The sequence below is a fragment of the Ostrinia nubilalis genome, chromosome 15 (genome assembly GCF_963855985.1).
Source record: "Ostrinia nubilalis chromosome 15, ilOstNubi1.1, whole genome shotgun sequence".
Lineage (NCBI taxonomy): Eukaryota > Metazoa > Arthropoda > Insecta > Lepidoptera > Crambidae > Ostrinia > Ostrinia nubilalis.
This window is the reverse complement of record NC_087102.1, coordinates 3,744,488-3,762,370: the sequence shown is the minus strand read 5'-3', so window position 1 is coordinate 3,762,370 and position 17,883 is coordinate 3,744,488. Positions and strand designations below refer to the sequence as shown.

The 17,883-nt window shown below is 38.0% G+C and overlaps 1 protein-coding gene and 2 long non-coding RNA genes across 4 annotated transcripts; 1 reads left to right on the top strand and 2 right to left on the bottom strand.

Moving 5' to 3' along the window:
- Positions 1 to 9: 9 nt before the first annotated feature.
- Positions 10 to 1,970, top strand: LOC135078773 (uncharacterized). Its single transcript, XR_010258660.1, has 2 exons — positions 10 to 136; positions 220 to 1,970. It is a non-coding gene; the product is annotated as an uncharacterized LOC135078773 (long non-coding RNA).
- A 316-nt stretch (positions 1,971 to 2,286) lies between these two features.
- On the bottom strand, positions 2,287 to 16,429 carry LOC135078794 (PAT complex subunit CCDC47). 2 transcript variants are annotated; one of them, XM_063973342.1, is made up of 11 exons: positions 16,288 to 16,429; positions 15,570 to 15,710; positions 15,142 to 15,236; positions 14,672 to 14,776; positions 13,826 to 14,000; positions 12,772 to 12,905; positions 11,831 to 11,989; positions 6,617 to 6,807; positions 5,267 to 5,420; positions 3,615 to 3,749; positions 2,287 to 2,494 (listed from the first exon to the last, which is right to left on the bottom strand). In XM_063973342.1, the coding sequence occupies exons 2-11, from the start codon at positions 15,703 to 15,705 to the stop codon at positions 2,390 to 2,392; spliced, it is 1,389 nt and encodes a 462-aa protein (XP_063829412.1). In that variant the 5' UTR covers positions 15,706 to 15,710; positions 16,288 to 16,429; the 3' UTR covers positions 2,287 to 2,389. The 2 variants fall into 2 exon arrangements, with proteins under 2 accessions (XP_063829412.1, XP_063829413.1); XM_063973343.1 differs by lacking the exon at positions 16,288 to 16,429 and adding an exon at positions 15,922 to 16,084.
- A 434-nt stretch (positions 16,430 to 16,863) lies between these two features.
- On the bottom strand, positions 16,864 to 17,883 carry LOC135078433 (uncharacterized). The gene is made up of 2 exons (XR_010258604.1): positions 17,617 to 17,883; positions 16,864 to 17,501 (listed from the first exon to the last, which is right to left on the bottom strand). It is a non-coding gene; the product is annotated as an uncharacterized LOC135078433 (long non-coding RNA).

The following is a 17,883-nucleotide window of genomic DNA, read 5'->3' as shown; positions in this document are numbered from 1 at the left end:
CAACACCAACTTCAGTTGTCAATACTGTCATTCATTATTATGACTTTTTTGTTATGTTTATTTTCACTGTTTTTGCACATTTCGTGAATTTCACTATTTGTATTTCAGGATGAAATGCAATGAATTCGAAATGAGTGTAAGCACAAACGTTTTTGCAAAGTGAAATAATAACCTTAAATGTATGCAGTTTATGTTATCATCTTATTACGTTGTTTGCAGAAACCTCGTCACTCGAAGAACTTGGATAATTTAGACAAAGCTCTTCAAGATTTGGGCATGCTAAGTGCTATTACGGAAGCGCGTCGTGAGTATTTACGTGAATCACACACTACTTTGGGAATGATGCGGCTAAACACGCGGTTCGTTTCCAACGTCACTGTGGGGTATTGTATGCGGAGATCGACGAATAAAAACAGGCTGTGCCCTTATGTTTTGCCCGTCAGACATAGAACCAAGAGTGAGAACTCTGAAGCGATTACTGGTGACGTGAAAGACGGTGGGAGCGAATTCAAAAGCATACTGGAGCCGTCCACGAGTGGATTCGGCAATCACGAGTGTGCAAAGAGTCCCGCAAAGAGGTGTCAATCTCTGGAAAACCTGAATCTGTCATTGGAATCCCATTCCAACCCAGAAGTGTCACCCGATATGGATGGTGTGTCAACAAGGATCCAAAAACTACAAGTTGATGAATGACACCAAAATGTTTTATCTTTGTCAATAACATAGCAAAGAGATAGTAGAGTAGTTCTCAGTGGATGTTTGTAAAAATATTTTTCAGTGTATTTGTACCAATGGATTTGGACCCTTACTAATGTAAATGCGCTTTTTATTTTTGTTTGTTATTTTGTTCATAAGGTTTTATTTAATTTTGGGAGCTTCCATGTGATTTGTAATAATATTCATAGTAATGTAGTGGAAATAGGAATTCATTAGGACTTTGTGCGATGATATACTTATATGCTTACTTTTCTAAGTTCAGTTCACACTTCAGTACAAATGTGATTAATCTCTAATTATTTCAAGTTAAATACCTGTTAATTTAGTTCATACTTATTTAAATCTTATTTACAGTCATTTGTTTTAGAGTTTTCCAATGAATTGCCATTAACAGAAGTGTTTGTAAGTTTTATAAAACAGGATGTTTTTGTTTGGAATCAGAGATTTATGTTTGGACAGTTAGTAAGGGTAGGTGAGTGTAAAGTTGATTGTCAATGTTCCTAGTTCCTTGGCATAATACAAATAGAATTTGCATGTGTAACCCAGTTTAACACAATTTCAGGGCAGCTGTGTGTGTTTGTAAAATAAGCAAATTGCTCAAAATTATTTAGATTGGGTACAAAGTAACATAATTAATGAATTTATTTTGTATCTGCACTAAGACATTGTTGGTGATGAGTTTGTTAACTGTGAGGATTACAATGATTTTTTATGGTTACCTAAAATAAGTACCACATAAGTGTATAATATTAAGAACAAATTACCTTGTTTTAACTAAGTCACAGTTGCACTTGAAGCCTAATCATGAGGACATATTCTTGGTAAAGTACCCTCTACTACCTATTTAGTTCAAATCTGTGTACCTACATATTTTAAAAATTACAGTATTACTTAAATATTTTATTACTTGTTTTTATTAGGTATAGTTTGAAATGTTTGTTTGAAATTTAATACATTAGGAATTGTTTCCTATAATCAGATTTTAGGTGTGTTTTTTCATAATATTACGATATTTTAAACTAAGGCACCGGTTTGTCCACACTAAGACTGTCATGAGATCTCATTAATTTCAAATGCATAGTTAATTTCGCTTTAAATTGTTTAAATTATTCACAGCTACTCTTGTACACAGTTCACTGCAAATCTGCTTTTGTGACTTAGCAAAAAATACTTATGTTTGTTAAACATATTTTGTTATTTTATCTTATTTAATAATAACAAATATTTGAAATAAATATTGCTTTGATAAATTACTCTGTGGTTTATTTTTAACTATACCTACATATTATTTCTAACATGTAACCTTAGGTAAACAGACCATGAAACGAATGCCCTTGACTTAACAGCATTGTTTTCCTTCTTCTACCTTGTACAATAGGGGATCGGAAACTGCAAATAATTTCTTGACTCACATAAGTCGATCATTATTATGAGTAGGTACATTAAAATATAATTTGATTTGATATGAGTATATCTAACATAAACATAGATCTAAATTCACAGATATAGGAATAGGTACTTAGGTAGGTTAATACTAAAATAAGTAATAATAACACTACAGAAAACATGTCAACTTAAAATCATTTATTTGCATCCATTGAGTATGTTTAACACTTAATATAAATAACAAAATCCACTGTAAATAATGAATTGCATTTGATTTGACTATTGCTCACATAGCTTTGACTTTCAGTTGCTTCATTTTGGGAGTCTTGCGTTTCTTCTCACGCTTCTGTTCCTTGAGTTCCCAGCGGCGCTGCTTCTCGGGGTCATCCTCCTGCATACAATAAAAATAGTAATTAAATGCTTAATGTACAACCCGGTCGAATTAACTGCGCAACTGGCAGCCGTGACGTCACACGCGGGAGGAGTGCGAGGTAGAGTCGCATTCCATTGTGGTGCGCAGTTAGCTCGATCGGATTTTGGCCCTATTATTACAAATAAATTTTACTATGGTATTAATACTACCCCTGGGCTACTATTCCCTTCTTTAGAAAAATTGTACCCAAAACGTCATTCATTTTTTTGGTATGTTTGATTAAATTTTAAACCAAAAAAATTTGTCATAAAAAAAATACAATGAATAAACCTTGACCATAAACAAACTGTCGTTGACTTACCAATGCTTTCAAAAACTTCAATGAAAAAATACTATTACCTTTAAAGCTTTTTTTTTATGTCAAGGATGTGCGCTTACTTGTGATTTTGTTTTCATTTAGCGCAAATAAACTTTGATTTATTTTATACTAGCTTTTGTCCGCGTGAAATTTTGCCTGTTACAGAAAAACTCATGCGCGTCCCTGTTTCAAAAACCGGGATAAAAACTATCCTATTTCCTTTCCCGGGACTCACGCTATCTCTATGCCAAATATGGGACTTTGTTTAGACGTGAAAGCGTGACAGTTACTTTGCATCTATAATTAGTAAGGATAATATCTACTCAGAATTTCGCCGATCACGAGCGGTTACGTGGCTATAGTACGCCTTGCAACCGGTTGCTAAGATCTGTTAACCCTTTATACGACAGTGGGAATATAGTTCCCATCATATTGTCCTTGTATATGTCTAAAGATATTTAAGATTTATATTTGAAACTTTATTGGCTTGTCGTGGTCCAAAAACATAAAAATTTAATTATGTTGCACTGTTATAGAGTTAAAGCATGCTGGTGTAAATCCCGGTCCGTGAACACGTAGAATTTTAACCAATGACCCTTAGCTACCCATCCTTATCGCTCGCGCGTAATTATATTGCTGTCGCGACTGTGCGACTGGCACCCGCAGTGAGTGTGCGAGCGCGATAGCAACATAATTACGCGCGGGCGATAAGGATGGGTAGCTAGGGGTCATTGGACAAAATTCTACGTGCTCACGGACCAGACTTTAGTCAGGTCTTACCGCGAGTATCTTCTCCTTCTCCTGCTTGCGTTTCTCCTCGCGGCGCTGAGCCGCTTGCTCTTGGCGCGCCGCGTGGGCACCTCGCACCCAGGCTTCGGCTACCTTCTGACGACGCTTCTCGCATTTCGCTAGGGCCTAGACAGAATGAATAAGGTGAATCTTTATGGTGGTAATTTTATTGGGTTTAAATGCCTAATTGCAAAAAAAACAATACTAGTGTTACATCCTTCCACCGTATTTCGTTAGTTACAGCGGGGCTACTCCGTGATACCATTTACGCAATTTTAGGTCTGTGTGCCACTATCGCCCATGTTAGCATTTTGCTTTTGTTTGGGATACATACAAACGAAACTTCGGTCAACGTTGCAGGAAGTAGCCTTGGTAGATTTGGTGCCTCCTGTAACACTCGCGACTAGGGCATGGAATACCGGAATAAGTTTTATACCGGTATTGATACCGGTATTGAAATTTCAATTACCGGTATACCGAAATTTCGGTATTTTTCGGTATTTCTTGAGATACTGCTATTTACTGTTTAAATGTTTCCAAGAACGATTAGTAAGTCTCGTTTGCGAAAAGTTATTAATAGGCCAGTAGAATAAGACGTGAAAATTAATCAAATCGGAAATAATTCCTAAAGATTTTGTTTTAATAGCTTCATTTGTTGCTCATTAAGACTATCCTAAGTTTTCGACTTCGACGGAGGTGTGGTGGGGCCGCCCGAAAGGGGCATTTTTCCGGTTTTATGGTTATACCGTATGAATAAAGGACTTGCAGTATAGAAAATTGATCTTCATGGCAGGTGAAGGGCATTTAATCCTGCATTGAATAAGACGAAATTCATATATTTTAGACAAACCGTTTTCGTGCTTATCTTCGACAAAGTAAAAAATATGCGTATAATTAATGACCCTCTCTAAGTTCAATGGCTCGTCACCCGCTGGATCCCAAGCCTTGAAAAGGGTCACCTTAACCAGCGTATTCCTGTCAAGCCTCGCGAGTTGGATTCGCCTATCCTTATTCATCCCAGCCGTTCCTTTACTACGGTTACTGCGCCTCTTCCTTGCTCTCTCTTGAACGATTTTCGTGTTATCTACTGTGGCTGCCCCTCTTCCTTGCACCCTCCTGTACGACTGCGTTGCCTATTCTTATGCCTGGTCCTGGTCCTGGTAGTTAAGGATCGGCTGGGAACAAGGATAGGCAAATCCAACTCGTGTGGCTTGACAGGGATACGCTGGTTAAGACGGCCCTTTTCAGATTTGGGAGCCGTGTGGTGACGAGCCATTGGACGTAGAGAGGGTCATTAATTAATACGTATATTTTCGTGCTTATTAAGATGCTCGTGCTCGCTTCAATGATATCAGCAGAACTGACTTGACTCAATCAATTATTGGAATCGATATGATGATTCGAATCATTATCATCTGAATCAATATTAAAAATAAGTATAAAAATAAAAAGAGATGGTGTAAAACCTATCAATGACTTTCCATTAGTTGAAAAACTGCCGATATTGCAAAATTAGATCACTTTTTTCGAAAAACCGAAATACCGGTATTTTCCCCTTAAATACCGGTATCAAAATACCGAACCCGCCCCCGCTCGTGTATCACCCGCCCCCGCTCCTGTATCACCCGCCCCGCGACACTGACCTCCTTGCTGAGCCGCAGCCGCTTGATGCGCTCCAGCAGGTGGAAGGCCAGCAGCAGCAGCGGCCGCACCTCCGCGCCGCCGCCGTCCGCGCCCAGCGCGATGTTCATGAGCAGCACCCGCTCCGTGTCTGGGGGCTTGGTTTGAGCTGTCTCTCTGGAAGGAAACATAAATAAATAAAAAATATCCTTAGACATTTTACACTGCGCAAAGCTTGTACTATGAGTACTAGACAACGGATATAAACATACTTAAATACTTTTTTTTTTGTAAATACATACTTATTATACATAGAAAACACCCAGTCCAATACAAACAAATATGTTCATGCACACAAATGTTTGTACTGTGCGGGAATCGAACCCGCTACCTCCGGAATAGTGGTCCGTTTCGAACCACTACACCAAACGGCCGACTATGTGACATGCAAGTTTTAGTAGCGTAAACGGTACGAGATTCCTAGAATTTGTCTAACAAACGAATGAATAAATGATGACAAGGAAAAGCAAGGCTCAAGTACATGTTTCTGACAGATATGATGGGCCTCCGTTAATCATGAACGAACGACTGAACCTCTTCATCAATCTGCGTTCATTCACGCGTATGTATGAGCCAAACTCACTATGTTCGTGAACTCGGTTTATCTCTTTGAGACGCGTGCACACTACTCACTGAACGAATGACTGAATGAATTATGACTCGCTCCGTCTCCTCAGGATCACTACCTATCTCTTTGAGACGCTTGCGCAATAGCCATGAACGATCAAGTACTTTTAGAACTACACAGTTGAAAGAATAAAGCGGATGAACTACAAAACGACTCACTTCATCTGCTTCGGCCCGGTGTATCCCTCTAGATGCATTTGCGCTAATCATTGACGAATTGAACGAATGAACGACTGATGTAGCGCGACACACGCGCGCGTGAACGAACTTGCACTATGAATAAATGAATGAGCGTATAGGCTTGCTCTAACTAACTATGAATGAATGAACTACTCACTCCATCTGCTTCGGCCTACTAATCTAACCATGAACGAACGAATGGACTATTCACTCCTGTGCTTCTGCTTGCGCCCAGTGTGTCATGACGTGTTCTTATCTACGTCATATCTAAAGCCCGGTCTCTGAGCACGTAGAATTTTGTCCAATGACCCCAAGCTACCCATCCTTATCGCTCGCGCGTAATTATATTGCTGTCGCGACTGTGCGACCGGCGCCCGCAGTGAGTGTGCGAGCGCGACAGCAACATAATTACGCGCGAGCGATAAGGATGGGTAGCTTGGGGTCATTGGACAAAATTCTACGTGCTCGGCGACCAGACTATAGTCATAAACAAATGAACGACTCACTCCATCTGCTTCGGCCCGGTGTATCGATCGGAGATGTGTATGTACTGCACGTGGGCGGCGTACTGGTGCAGCGCGGCGCAGGTGCGTGTGTCTAACACGCCGGCCGCCGCCTCGGCTGACTCCGACATGACAGACATGCTGACGGGGAGCCCGTGCGACTCGCCCGGCCGGCGCTCGGGGCAGAACACGCTCTGGGAATAAAATGATAAATTAACGTGGGAAATGTTTGAGCTCTCTTTCTTTTTTTCTTATTTATTTATTAACTAGCTGACCCGGCGAACTCTGTTCCGCCTTAAAGGCAATAAGTAAGCAAATCTTTCATTATTTGCTCACCGTTACTTTAGACCTACCCTGGACTACGGCAAACATTTTAACACCAAAATCAGCTCAATCGGCCCAGCCGTTCTCGAGTTTTAATCAGACTAACGAACAGCAATGGACATGGCGCACAATTTTTGTTGAAGATGCCAAAAAATACTACAAAAAATTAGAATGAATACTGTATTTTTACTTTTTTGATATCTTTAAAAATGACTGAAATATTCAAGCTCAATGTGCGCTCTTCCGCTAGGAGCGATTTTCCGCGCGGATTTTGAAAATGTGACGTAGTAACATGAAAAGCTGCATGTAAGATATTATCTGTGTACAATGGTTAGAATGGTTAGTAGGGGAGCCGAAGCGGGGATTTCAGGACTTACTAAAGAGTTGCAGACTAACATACAAGGAAATACTTTGTACCTGGTTGATTACCTCTAAGTATTAATTTTTGATATAAAACGGCATTAGTTCTTATGCCTCTCACCCAAAAAATACTCAATTAAGCCCAAATTTGAGACCGCAGCCAAACTTTGAGTGACGATGGAAACTAGCTTAGATGGAGGACACATGAAATTGAACTTCTGCTTCTTCATTGATAAAGACTTATCATTTACCATACCTTATCATTTTGTATTCCATTTTCAAGTGACTTTTTTTTTTCGCTTACTGTTTAAACAAAACGTGGGATTTTTTTAAATCTCAGGTCTTTTGAACGCACATCTGAACGATGTCTGGTTTTAATTTCTTCAGTTACTCCGTGACCATGGCGCTTACAACAGTACCGAAATATTGGAAACTCAAAACTAAGGTACATGCTAGCAATCCCGTCAGTAATAATAATAGGAAAATGTCTTGAAAAATAAGTAAATCGTATATCACTTTATGTAACCCTCCTTCTGACGCAGTTAGGTAATAAACTAAATGTATCCAATTTCACTCCAACTTACTGTAAACTCAACGACGCGCTTTAAAATCAAAGATTGACTTTGAATTATGCCTTATTTTACAATACACATTGAAAATAATATGACTTGCTTGAGCTTTTTCGACTTTTTCACAAAAATAACAAATAGGCATGAAGAGAATTACAAAATTTCTGCAGCGACTGACAGTTCACTTGATTTACTTTGACAGGTGACAATAAAGCCATAGACATTTGCCATATGAAAGACACACTTTTCAAATATTTTTGTTTGCCATGAGATTCATGATTCATAATTATCATTTAATGAAAAGATAAACTAAATTTTTTCAGCACAACGAAAATCTGCTTTGGCGCGTAGCAATGCAACGTGACAACTGCAGTTCGGACTTCTTTATGCGTCCACTACACATACAATAAAATTTGAACTATCGCACATTTTTTCTTTTTAATTCTAATTCAGTAAAAAATGTTTTTGAAACCTTCATTCAAAATTCAAAAGTTATTATCATATGACAGAACTTATGACCACACTATGTACATTGAATAAAATATTTTTCTTTTTATCATCAAGCTTAGCAGTCTAATAAGTTACTATGACACTCGAGTTAATCCACATTCAGCACCATAGCCTCCCCTTCTACAAGGCCCTCTACAAATGTCAAAACGTCACTTAACCCTTTTAGCACCAGTTCTTTTGTTTTTGAGAAGATGTACCCAAATTTTTATATCAATTTAATTATAGTCCAGTCGTTTGGTACAAATTAACGTGGTTACCTGAAAAGTGTTCCGGGAGTTTTGAAAATTGGTAATTAAAATAGATTTCGCTATGTTCTCTGTTAGTCTGTTAGTTATGTGTGATTGCCGCGCTCGTTGCGAAATTGTAAAAATGCTGCCTTAGAGAAGATTTTTGATAGTTACATTCTTTCCTATTTCGTCGTTACAGCCAAATGATGTTCACTGCTGGACAAAGGCGAGAGGCCTTTGGGTTTTCCATAGGTTTTTCATAATGAACAGTCCTGCGCTGCCCGCATTCAGGTTATTCCCGTGACCTTTACCAGATCGTCGGTCCACCTAGTAGGAGGCCTGCCCACGCTACGTCTTCCAGCCCGTGGTCGCCACTCAAGAAATTTTCTGCCCCAATGGCCATCGTCTCTACGAGCTATGTGTCCCGCCCACTGCCACTTGATTTTAGCAATTCGGCGTGCTATGTCGGTCACTTTGGTTCTCCTGCGGATCTCCTCATTTCTGATTCGATCACGCAGGGAAACCCCGATCATAGCCCGCTCCATTACCCTTTGGGTGACCTTGAGCCTTCTTATGAGGCCCATAGTAAGCGACCACGTTTCAGAACCTTAAACTTTCCTATTTATTTCACGACTAGCTTTTGCCTGCGGCTTCACCCGCGTGAAATTTAGTGTCACAGATCGGCATAAATTAAAGCCTATATGTTAATCTGGGTTACAAACAATAATATTGTACAGTTTCAACAAAATCCGTTGAGTACTTTTTGCGTGAAAGAGTAACAAACCCGAGACACAGGAATCTTCCTAGTTCAGGTATCAACCCACCAACATTCTTACTTTTTGTTTTTCCTGATTGTTTGTTATCATAATATTATCTGTCTTGTTGGTGAGAAATAAACATTACTTTACTTTATTTTAAACTTCCAGACATCCAAACTTTCGCATTTATAATATTAGTAGGATACAATTATGTAATGTAGAAACAAACAAGACAAAAAAAAATGTATACCTATTCAGCAACGCGATTTTTTTTTATACTTCAGCATATTTAGGACACCCGGCAGCGTGTCCTGCCATGATCAAAGAAAAAAGAACTCGCAATTTAGCAGGTACATTAATTTGACTGTTTCACAACTCTAAATCTATTTAACTTACATTACATGAAATTATCACATTTATCAAAGCTTCTTAGCTTGTCTATGTCCCAAAAATAATAAAATGAAAAAAGTAGTTGTCAAAAACCTTTTTTAAGGCGGATTTTTTTCAATAAGGAGGGAAAGAACATAGAGAAATCTATTTATTCACCAATTTTCAAAAATTCCGGAAACCTTTCCATGTAAAATTAACAAATAACTGGACTATTTACTTGTTATTGAGCACAAAGACACAAACTTGGTTATTTTTCCAGAAAATTTATATTTAAGTGCATAAATGTAAAAATGGCTTCATAGTGCACAAAATTGGCAATAGGTGGCATAATAATGGTTACTTTTTAGCGCCTAGTTTGAAATGTGATTGAACGATGACAACTAACAACAGTTGTCAGTTAGGTAAAATTTTATTTTAGTTGGAAAAAGACAAAAAGTGGTAAATGGGTTAACGTGCGGGGGCTGCAAAATCATGTTGTGACGTCACGCGCGAATATTGGAAATTTTTGAAAATTTTAAAAAGTCCGTAAACTTCTCGAGGCTCTATCTTCGGTAATACTGGATGGATTGAGGTGAAATAAAAACTAGTGTAATGTGTGTGATCTAAACTTTAAATTAAGTCATAATTTAACTTAATATTACAACTTATGCGTGTTGTCCATTCATTTTTATTTAGCCGGGTCAGCTAGTTATTTATATAGATAGATTTGGACCACAAACAGATTCACAATTTGTATTCTTAAAAGCTAGTTTTATGGATAGTGCTCATCATGAATCCAACAACGCTAGTCACAATTTAAGATTACGTGTTTAATGGGGCGGAGCCTGTCTAGGCATCCGGCGCATACTCTAGTTCTACTCGTTCTTGTTTGATTAATGAACACAAAATGAATGTCATTTATTGGTTCAAATAACTACCTCGACTAAATTTCCGACCGTTCTTTTTGTCTCACACTCTTTTCATTATCATCATCATCATTTCAGCCATAGAACGTCCACTGCTAAACATAGGTGAGACATTTATGAGATCGTCGGTCCTGCATTCAGCAATGGACGTCCTATAGCTGAAATGATGATGATGATGATGAATCAATCATTAATCCGGTCCGGTCATAATGTCATCTCACCGTTCTGTTTCATTCACTCACAACTCATAAAATTGTTTGACTGTAGGCAAATGAAACAAGTGAACGGCGGGCTGAGTGTAAGTTCAACTCACTAGTGAGCGCGTTAAAAAAATGTATGAAAATTTTAGTTCTTGACCGTTTCCGCTAGGGGCGCTGTACAATCTGTCATACATTTAATGTCACTTTTTTACGCAGTCGACATCGAATGCGTTTGACGTAAACTCACACTAGGCCCCCTGTTCACATCAATTGAAGTAGACCGTGTGAGGTCTACCTTTAAACTCAAGACCCGTCCTCTTGAGTTTAAAGGTAGACCTCAACAGGATTGGGGGAATACCATTTATTAATCATCATTACTAAGTATTACTTGACACTATCGCTACGCTAAATGTAATAAAAAGCTTATTAGAATGTAGACTACCACAGAATAATAATAAGTACTACGTAGTACTACAGAAGTTTTACTTCGCGAAGGTATTTAAAAAAATGTATGCTCAATGTCATTAACAATATGGTGTAATTTAGCTTGTCTCAAGAGTCAAGCACCATTTTGTTGACAAACGTCAGTGATCGGTACTGCGCCGAAGCTATAGGGCTGACTTCGGTAAAATGATGTGACGTGAGGTGCCAAACTGCAGAAAATGGCGGAGGAAATACATGATTTAGCATGAATTATCTTGAATAATATTAACTACTTATTTACCTCTCAGTGTCTTCAGGCAACTTAAAAAAGTACATTCTGTGTTTTTATTATTATTTAGGCAGTTAAATACTGCACAGTATTTAGTACACCATTTTCTTTATTTTTTCCATCATACACAAGAATACGCGTGCGTGAGTCAATGCTCGCTCGTATGTGAGGCCTTGTCGAATAGTAATCCTGTAGGTGGGCATCGTGCGTGTTTTGTTTTCGATGTAAACTCGCGGAGATAAACAGGCCTGATACTACTTACAAGGTCCTGCATCTCCTTGGCGAGGCGCGTGGCGTGTTTCTTCTGCGCCACGCACAGCACAAACGGATCGCCGTCGTCTTTGCCGAGTTCCACGCGGATCTGTAACGTGTCCGGCGTGGGCTTCACGATGCCGAGCAGAACGTGCACTAGGTCTTGGCGCTGTGGGAGAAATGAAATAATATAATACACCCTGTATTATGTTCAAGGATCTAGTTACAAAAAACTGCTGGAAGACTGTACCTCCGAGTTTATAACCATAACTATCACCATCATTAACATAGCAGGCACAGCCAGTCCTTTCTAATTACGCGTCATTTTCCCTCGTCTAAAACTTCAACGATCAGCGATCAAGCAATGGCGATCTGCACGAGTTGGTGTGGTTGAAGCTTTCAGCATATCACATCCAGTTTGTACTACGACCTTTTGTATGTCGTCACTGCAACTAGCTACATAGAGGGTCGTGCTAGACGAGCACCTGTAGATTCGCAGTCTCCACTCAAATAAAAACAGACGCCAAAATATTAACATTTCTAATATTGCAAAATAGCCGCTTACTATCTGATGACACACATGCAATAAACTCCTAACAAGCAAATCGAACGCTATAGACCTAAATATTTAAGCATAAATTATGTTCTATAGTAAAAATAGATAGTGAGAAAAACTGTTTGGCCAAGCTTTGGTGGTAATACGAAACGAACAGCAGTGGACATAAACAACACATTTGATGGCCGCCCGTGCGGTCTAGTCGATTTATTGTGGGTTCCAAGACAGTAAGCTATCCCCCAGCACTACTCATCTTTGATTAGTTGGATTTTATTGGGGGCCAAACTGAAGATCCTGGCTACGCAAGAGTTGAAATGTTGGGCAAGAGAGGTGGGTTTAATTCTGAAATGCCGTTTAGATCACTGTTCTATAAAACAGTCAACGCTCTGACTGACCTTGATGAGCTTGAGAGTGAGCAGCATTCCTTCGCAGCACACTCGACCGCTACACCACATGGTGAAGACATGTTCCGCCTCCCGTCGCCAGCCGCGCTCGTCCGGCGCCGCCACCACGTCTAGACCTGTCTCACCTGCAAACAGATAGTATAGGAATAACACAAGCGAATTATTCGTTAAGCCTAGACGCAGACCACAACTTTTAGTAGGCCGATAGTTGGATCGGACTGTTAATCAGTACGGACTTACGGAGATGTATGAAAGTGCGCACACTACACCGATTTGGTATCGGACGATTCTTCATACAAATTAAAATCAGGCCCAACTATCGGCCAACTAAAAATCTGGTCTGCGCCTAGACTAAGGCATATCAGGTGCGATTTCAGTCAAATACCTGCTTTGTGCTGCATAAAAAATACTAGAAACTAAATATGCGAACATCAGGCCTCCCCAACCCATCCGGCCAGTATGGGAAATGTAGTCATAATGCTCCATTGTCCTCTGTCTGATAAATTGGAGAGTCATTCTCGTGCAGTGGACATTTGAACTATACCTGAGGATGATTATGACATTAAACATAAATTAATGTTTCTTCTTTCTTAGGACCGAAATAGACGGGCTGAAGTTTGATGAAGGCCCAGAACAGATGGTGAAACGCAACAACAACGAAACTGCAACTTTCTGATGAATCTGATGAATGAAACTGAAACGGAAAGTTTCAAACTGGTCGCGTCATGTGTGGTCTCTCAACAGACGCTATGGCAGAAACTTAGATGCAACTCAAAAGTAACTAGCAGTTGCAGTTTCGTTGCAGTTGCGTTTCACCGTCTGTTCTGGGCCTAACTCACGCGGCCTCGTATTGACGACCCCGTGCAAGTGTCAAGTCGATGTCAAGCCATAAATTTCGACAACCCTCGTTAATTTTCACGACATATGATACTCGTTTGAGGCTTGCAATTGGTTGAATTTCCAAGCTTAATACACCAATCACAGGACAGAAATCTATGACTTTCATTGAGTTTTTAGGGTTCTTTCATATGGAGTATTTACTCACCGACTAAAGTGAAGTTATCGTCTAACAGCGGCTTGTGCATCTTGAGGAAGTTGAGCGCGATGGAAGTGTTCTTGGAGCGGCCGAGCGCGTAGCCTAACGCGTAGGCCATTAGAAGGCAGCATAGCACGCCTTCTAGCCAGTACGCGTCCCAGCGCGGCCGGACTGTTATAGGAACCTAAAGGGGATATTATTGTGTTAATTATTGTTGTAATAAAGTCACTTCATGTCTGTATGTTTATTTGTTTTAAGCCACGCAACGGATTTTAATGTTCATGAGAAAGGTTTTGATCAGTACCTAATATTACACCCTTGCGAAACTGGGGCAAGTTGCTAGATTGTTTGATTCTAGCTTTCCGCCCGCGGCTTCGCCCGCGTGGAATTTTTCGGTTTTTTACATAACCTGTGACACTCAGCAATAATGTGGCTTTCTATTGGTGAAAGAATTTTTAAAATCGGTTCAGTAGATCCCGAGATTACCCCTTACAATTTAAAAAATAAACAAACACACAAACTTTACCTCTTTATAATATTAGTATAGAAGTATAGATTATTGAGGCTACAATAACACATGGTTTAATCCTTCCTTTAGTTTATCTGGAGGGATATAATCTTCAACAAATCTAAAATATTCTAAATTAACAAACTATGCAGGTACATTTTTTTTTTGTGTAACAGTGCGAAAACCACATATAAGTGGTACAATAATATTTATCTTTTGATAAAACATCTTAAGATTTGAACAAGATACATGTACTTCTTGCTTCAATGTAGGTTGTGATATCGAGATTAAATACGTTTAACAGTGTCTACAATAGTACTGGAGAAAACTATATTTTCTCTTTTTACCTTAGAAATAGTAATCTTTGGTTGTTCAGACGTGTGAGGGGTACTGTCTGGTAAACCCTCAAACTCCTCAGGGTCTTGAAAGTGTTCAAATTCATTGTCCTCATCCTGAAAATAAAAGAAAAAGTTCCTTTAACTTGACAACTATAACAGGTTGAAGGAAAATTACTCATATACAGGGTGTTAGGTAAATGGGTATATTATTATGAGCATGGGTGGGCTAGTGCCGGCTCATATACCCATTTACCTAACACCCTGTATACCTATAATCTTTTATACACAAATTATCCTATTCTGAAATTATTCTATCAAAGTATGTTTTACTAACTTTTAAAATACCAATTCATAAAAAACTTAACATACCTACTTGCATTTAAACATACTGCATATTTAACTCGTCATTTACATTTCTGAACAATGTATTGTTAGTTGTTACGTAAACCATTACTTATGCTAGTAATGTTAACACTCACCTCTACAATGATTTCATCTTCAGTCTCACTGTGAGCCTCAAAATCATTGTCTTTCGCCTTTTGTACTGGGACTTCATTACCATCTTCGATGAAGTCTGAAAAACAAATAACGTTGAACTGAATGGACGTTGCGTTGTTGTCAAATCTTTGGAACATCTTTTCTGGGAAAAACTTAAGGATGTTATTTGGAGAAAACCAGTACATTTGTGCACTTCTAAATATAGACTAGTCAATAACAGGTATTACCACTTAACTCAGTCTGTGTCTGAGGTATCGGCATAGGAGGGTGTTTTTGTAAAGTCAAACTTCAGCGAGACTTCAGATTTATATGCTCTGTCACGTCATAATATTATTATGGCAACGTCACCCCTCCCTTGCCACTCTTATACATAAGGCACTGACTAAGTTAACCTAGGGTTTACACACACCGTTGATGGGCTCATCATCAGCCTCAAACTGTTCAAACTCAGCGAAATCATCGTCTTCTAGATTGTTCTCTTGAAAGGCTTGCACCACCAAGGCACTGCATAGGAGCAGTGCCACGGAAAACACCACCACGCGCATACTAACTGAAAAGACATCACAATGTAGATCAAAAAATTGTTGTAGCTAGAAAAAAAACTATAGGCTATTGCCTTGGAAATTCTTTATCAGTGTCCTTTACTAGGTCATAAAGAAGCATAAAATTTGCTCAAAATGTTAACTAGTACGTTATAATTACAGTATTATCTTTGTTTGTAGTACCGTGAAAATAATAACTACAAACAAACCTAATCTTACCTCAAGGTTTTGAAGTAACACTTTGTATGGCTTCAGGTAAGCAACTAAATATATTATGTATTAATATAACTAACGACGTACTTAACGCTTAACTAATAATAAATAGGGTCAAAGAATAACCACAATAGCTGAATTTTTTGAATCTATGCCAGCCTTGAATTTAAAAATAGTTGTAAGAGATTTTAAATAGGAGTTTGAGACCACATGTCAGTAACATTCTAAGAGGCAAGGGTATTAAATAAAAATAATAAAATACCCCAAATATGTACAGGAAAGGCAATAAAGACGAAAATAGGTAAAAATGACTTGGTATTTTTTGCCACTTCTCAAAAAATACGCAACACAATTATTATAAAAAATAGTTACCTGTACAGTTTACACTACGATAACACTAACTATATTACTTCATTAACTTAATAATTAGATTAATTTGTGAATAAACTATTTCAATGCGACAAATTCATACTAAAGCACTTCTAGGACATATCAGCTAGTTTTCAATAAGTGTTTTTGATTATAATACAGCAACACTATTGGCTAAAACAGAGTGACATACTCTTAGGAACCAATCAAAACTAAGATGATTTGACAGATTGTTTAACCTCTACAAATTGTAAATGAAAACATAACATGAAGGCACGTCACAAGACATCTGTCGAAATTGTTGCCAGTAATAAATAAATTAATGTTACCTTCATTTTAAAATAATAAAAAAAACTGATTTTTATTCTATCCCACTCACGACATAGGATGAATTTATTCATAGATTAATTGAATTATTTATTTTACTAAATTTAAAAAATATTGGACGCTTTGAAAATATTGAAAGTGTTACCCTACTTGAAAGTGTTAGTGTTATAGGTGTACCAGAATCTCATGGCAAATAGGGAAAATAAACTTTGTTGAGAGCAATACTGGGGAAATTGGAATAAACGATCTTGATACTGTTTAATTTTTTACTTTTATGACTAATATTAATGAACATGAAGTACGAATATACATTTTAGGTAGGTATGTGTGGTGGAAGAATGTTGTTATACATCAGGTTTTTAACATAGGAAAATGTCTTGGAAATTAAATAAATCGTCTGTGAGAAAAGAAATGTCTGAGAAATTAATTTATTATTTAAATTACCTACATATTTTCGCGTGGAACTGAAACATAGGCGGTGCCGTTCTTTTTGTATATGGCCAGGTCTGGGTTGTTTAAAAAAAAGGTTACATTTTATTAAGAAAGAATCTTGAGTGACCCTAGCTGAAAAATTAAAAACTGCTAGATTTAAAAAAAATGAACTGGCTGGATCAGGGGTGATTTACTGTTTGTACTCCGAATGACTGTGTGAATACACCGATCAAAATGGCGTGAATAGTTATGCGCAACTTAAGGGCCCTGTAACTTATTTATTTGTAGAGATATTTTCATGATTATTTCACAATTATTATTAGTTCTACTTATATTTATTTCAAGTTTATTTCAAAGAAAAAAATTGGAAACTTCTCCATTATTCAATCTTGCTTTATGAAATCTTTTTCAATTTTCTTTACATGGTCATAACATCTGCACCAATTTGTGAGATATACCTGAAAACCCCGATAAAGCAGCTATTAAGTAAGAATAATATAAAAAAACACAACCCTCCTTCTGACACAGTTGGGTAATAAACTAAATGTATCAAAACATTTCAGTCCAACTTACTGTCAACTCGACGACGCGCTTTAGAATCAAAGATCGACTTTGAATTATGCCTTATTTTACAATTCACATTGAAAACAATATGCCTTGCTTGAACTTTTTCGACTTTTTCACAAAAATAACAAATAGTCAAGAAGAGATTACAAAAATTTTGCAGCGGCTGACAGATTTCATAATTTTCTTTGACAGGTGACAATTAAACCATAGACAATTGCCATATGAAAAACACACTTTTCCAATATTTTTGTTTGCCATGAGATTCTGGTACAC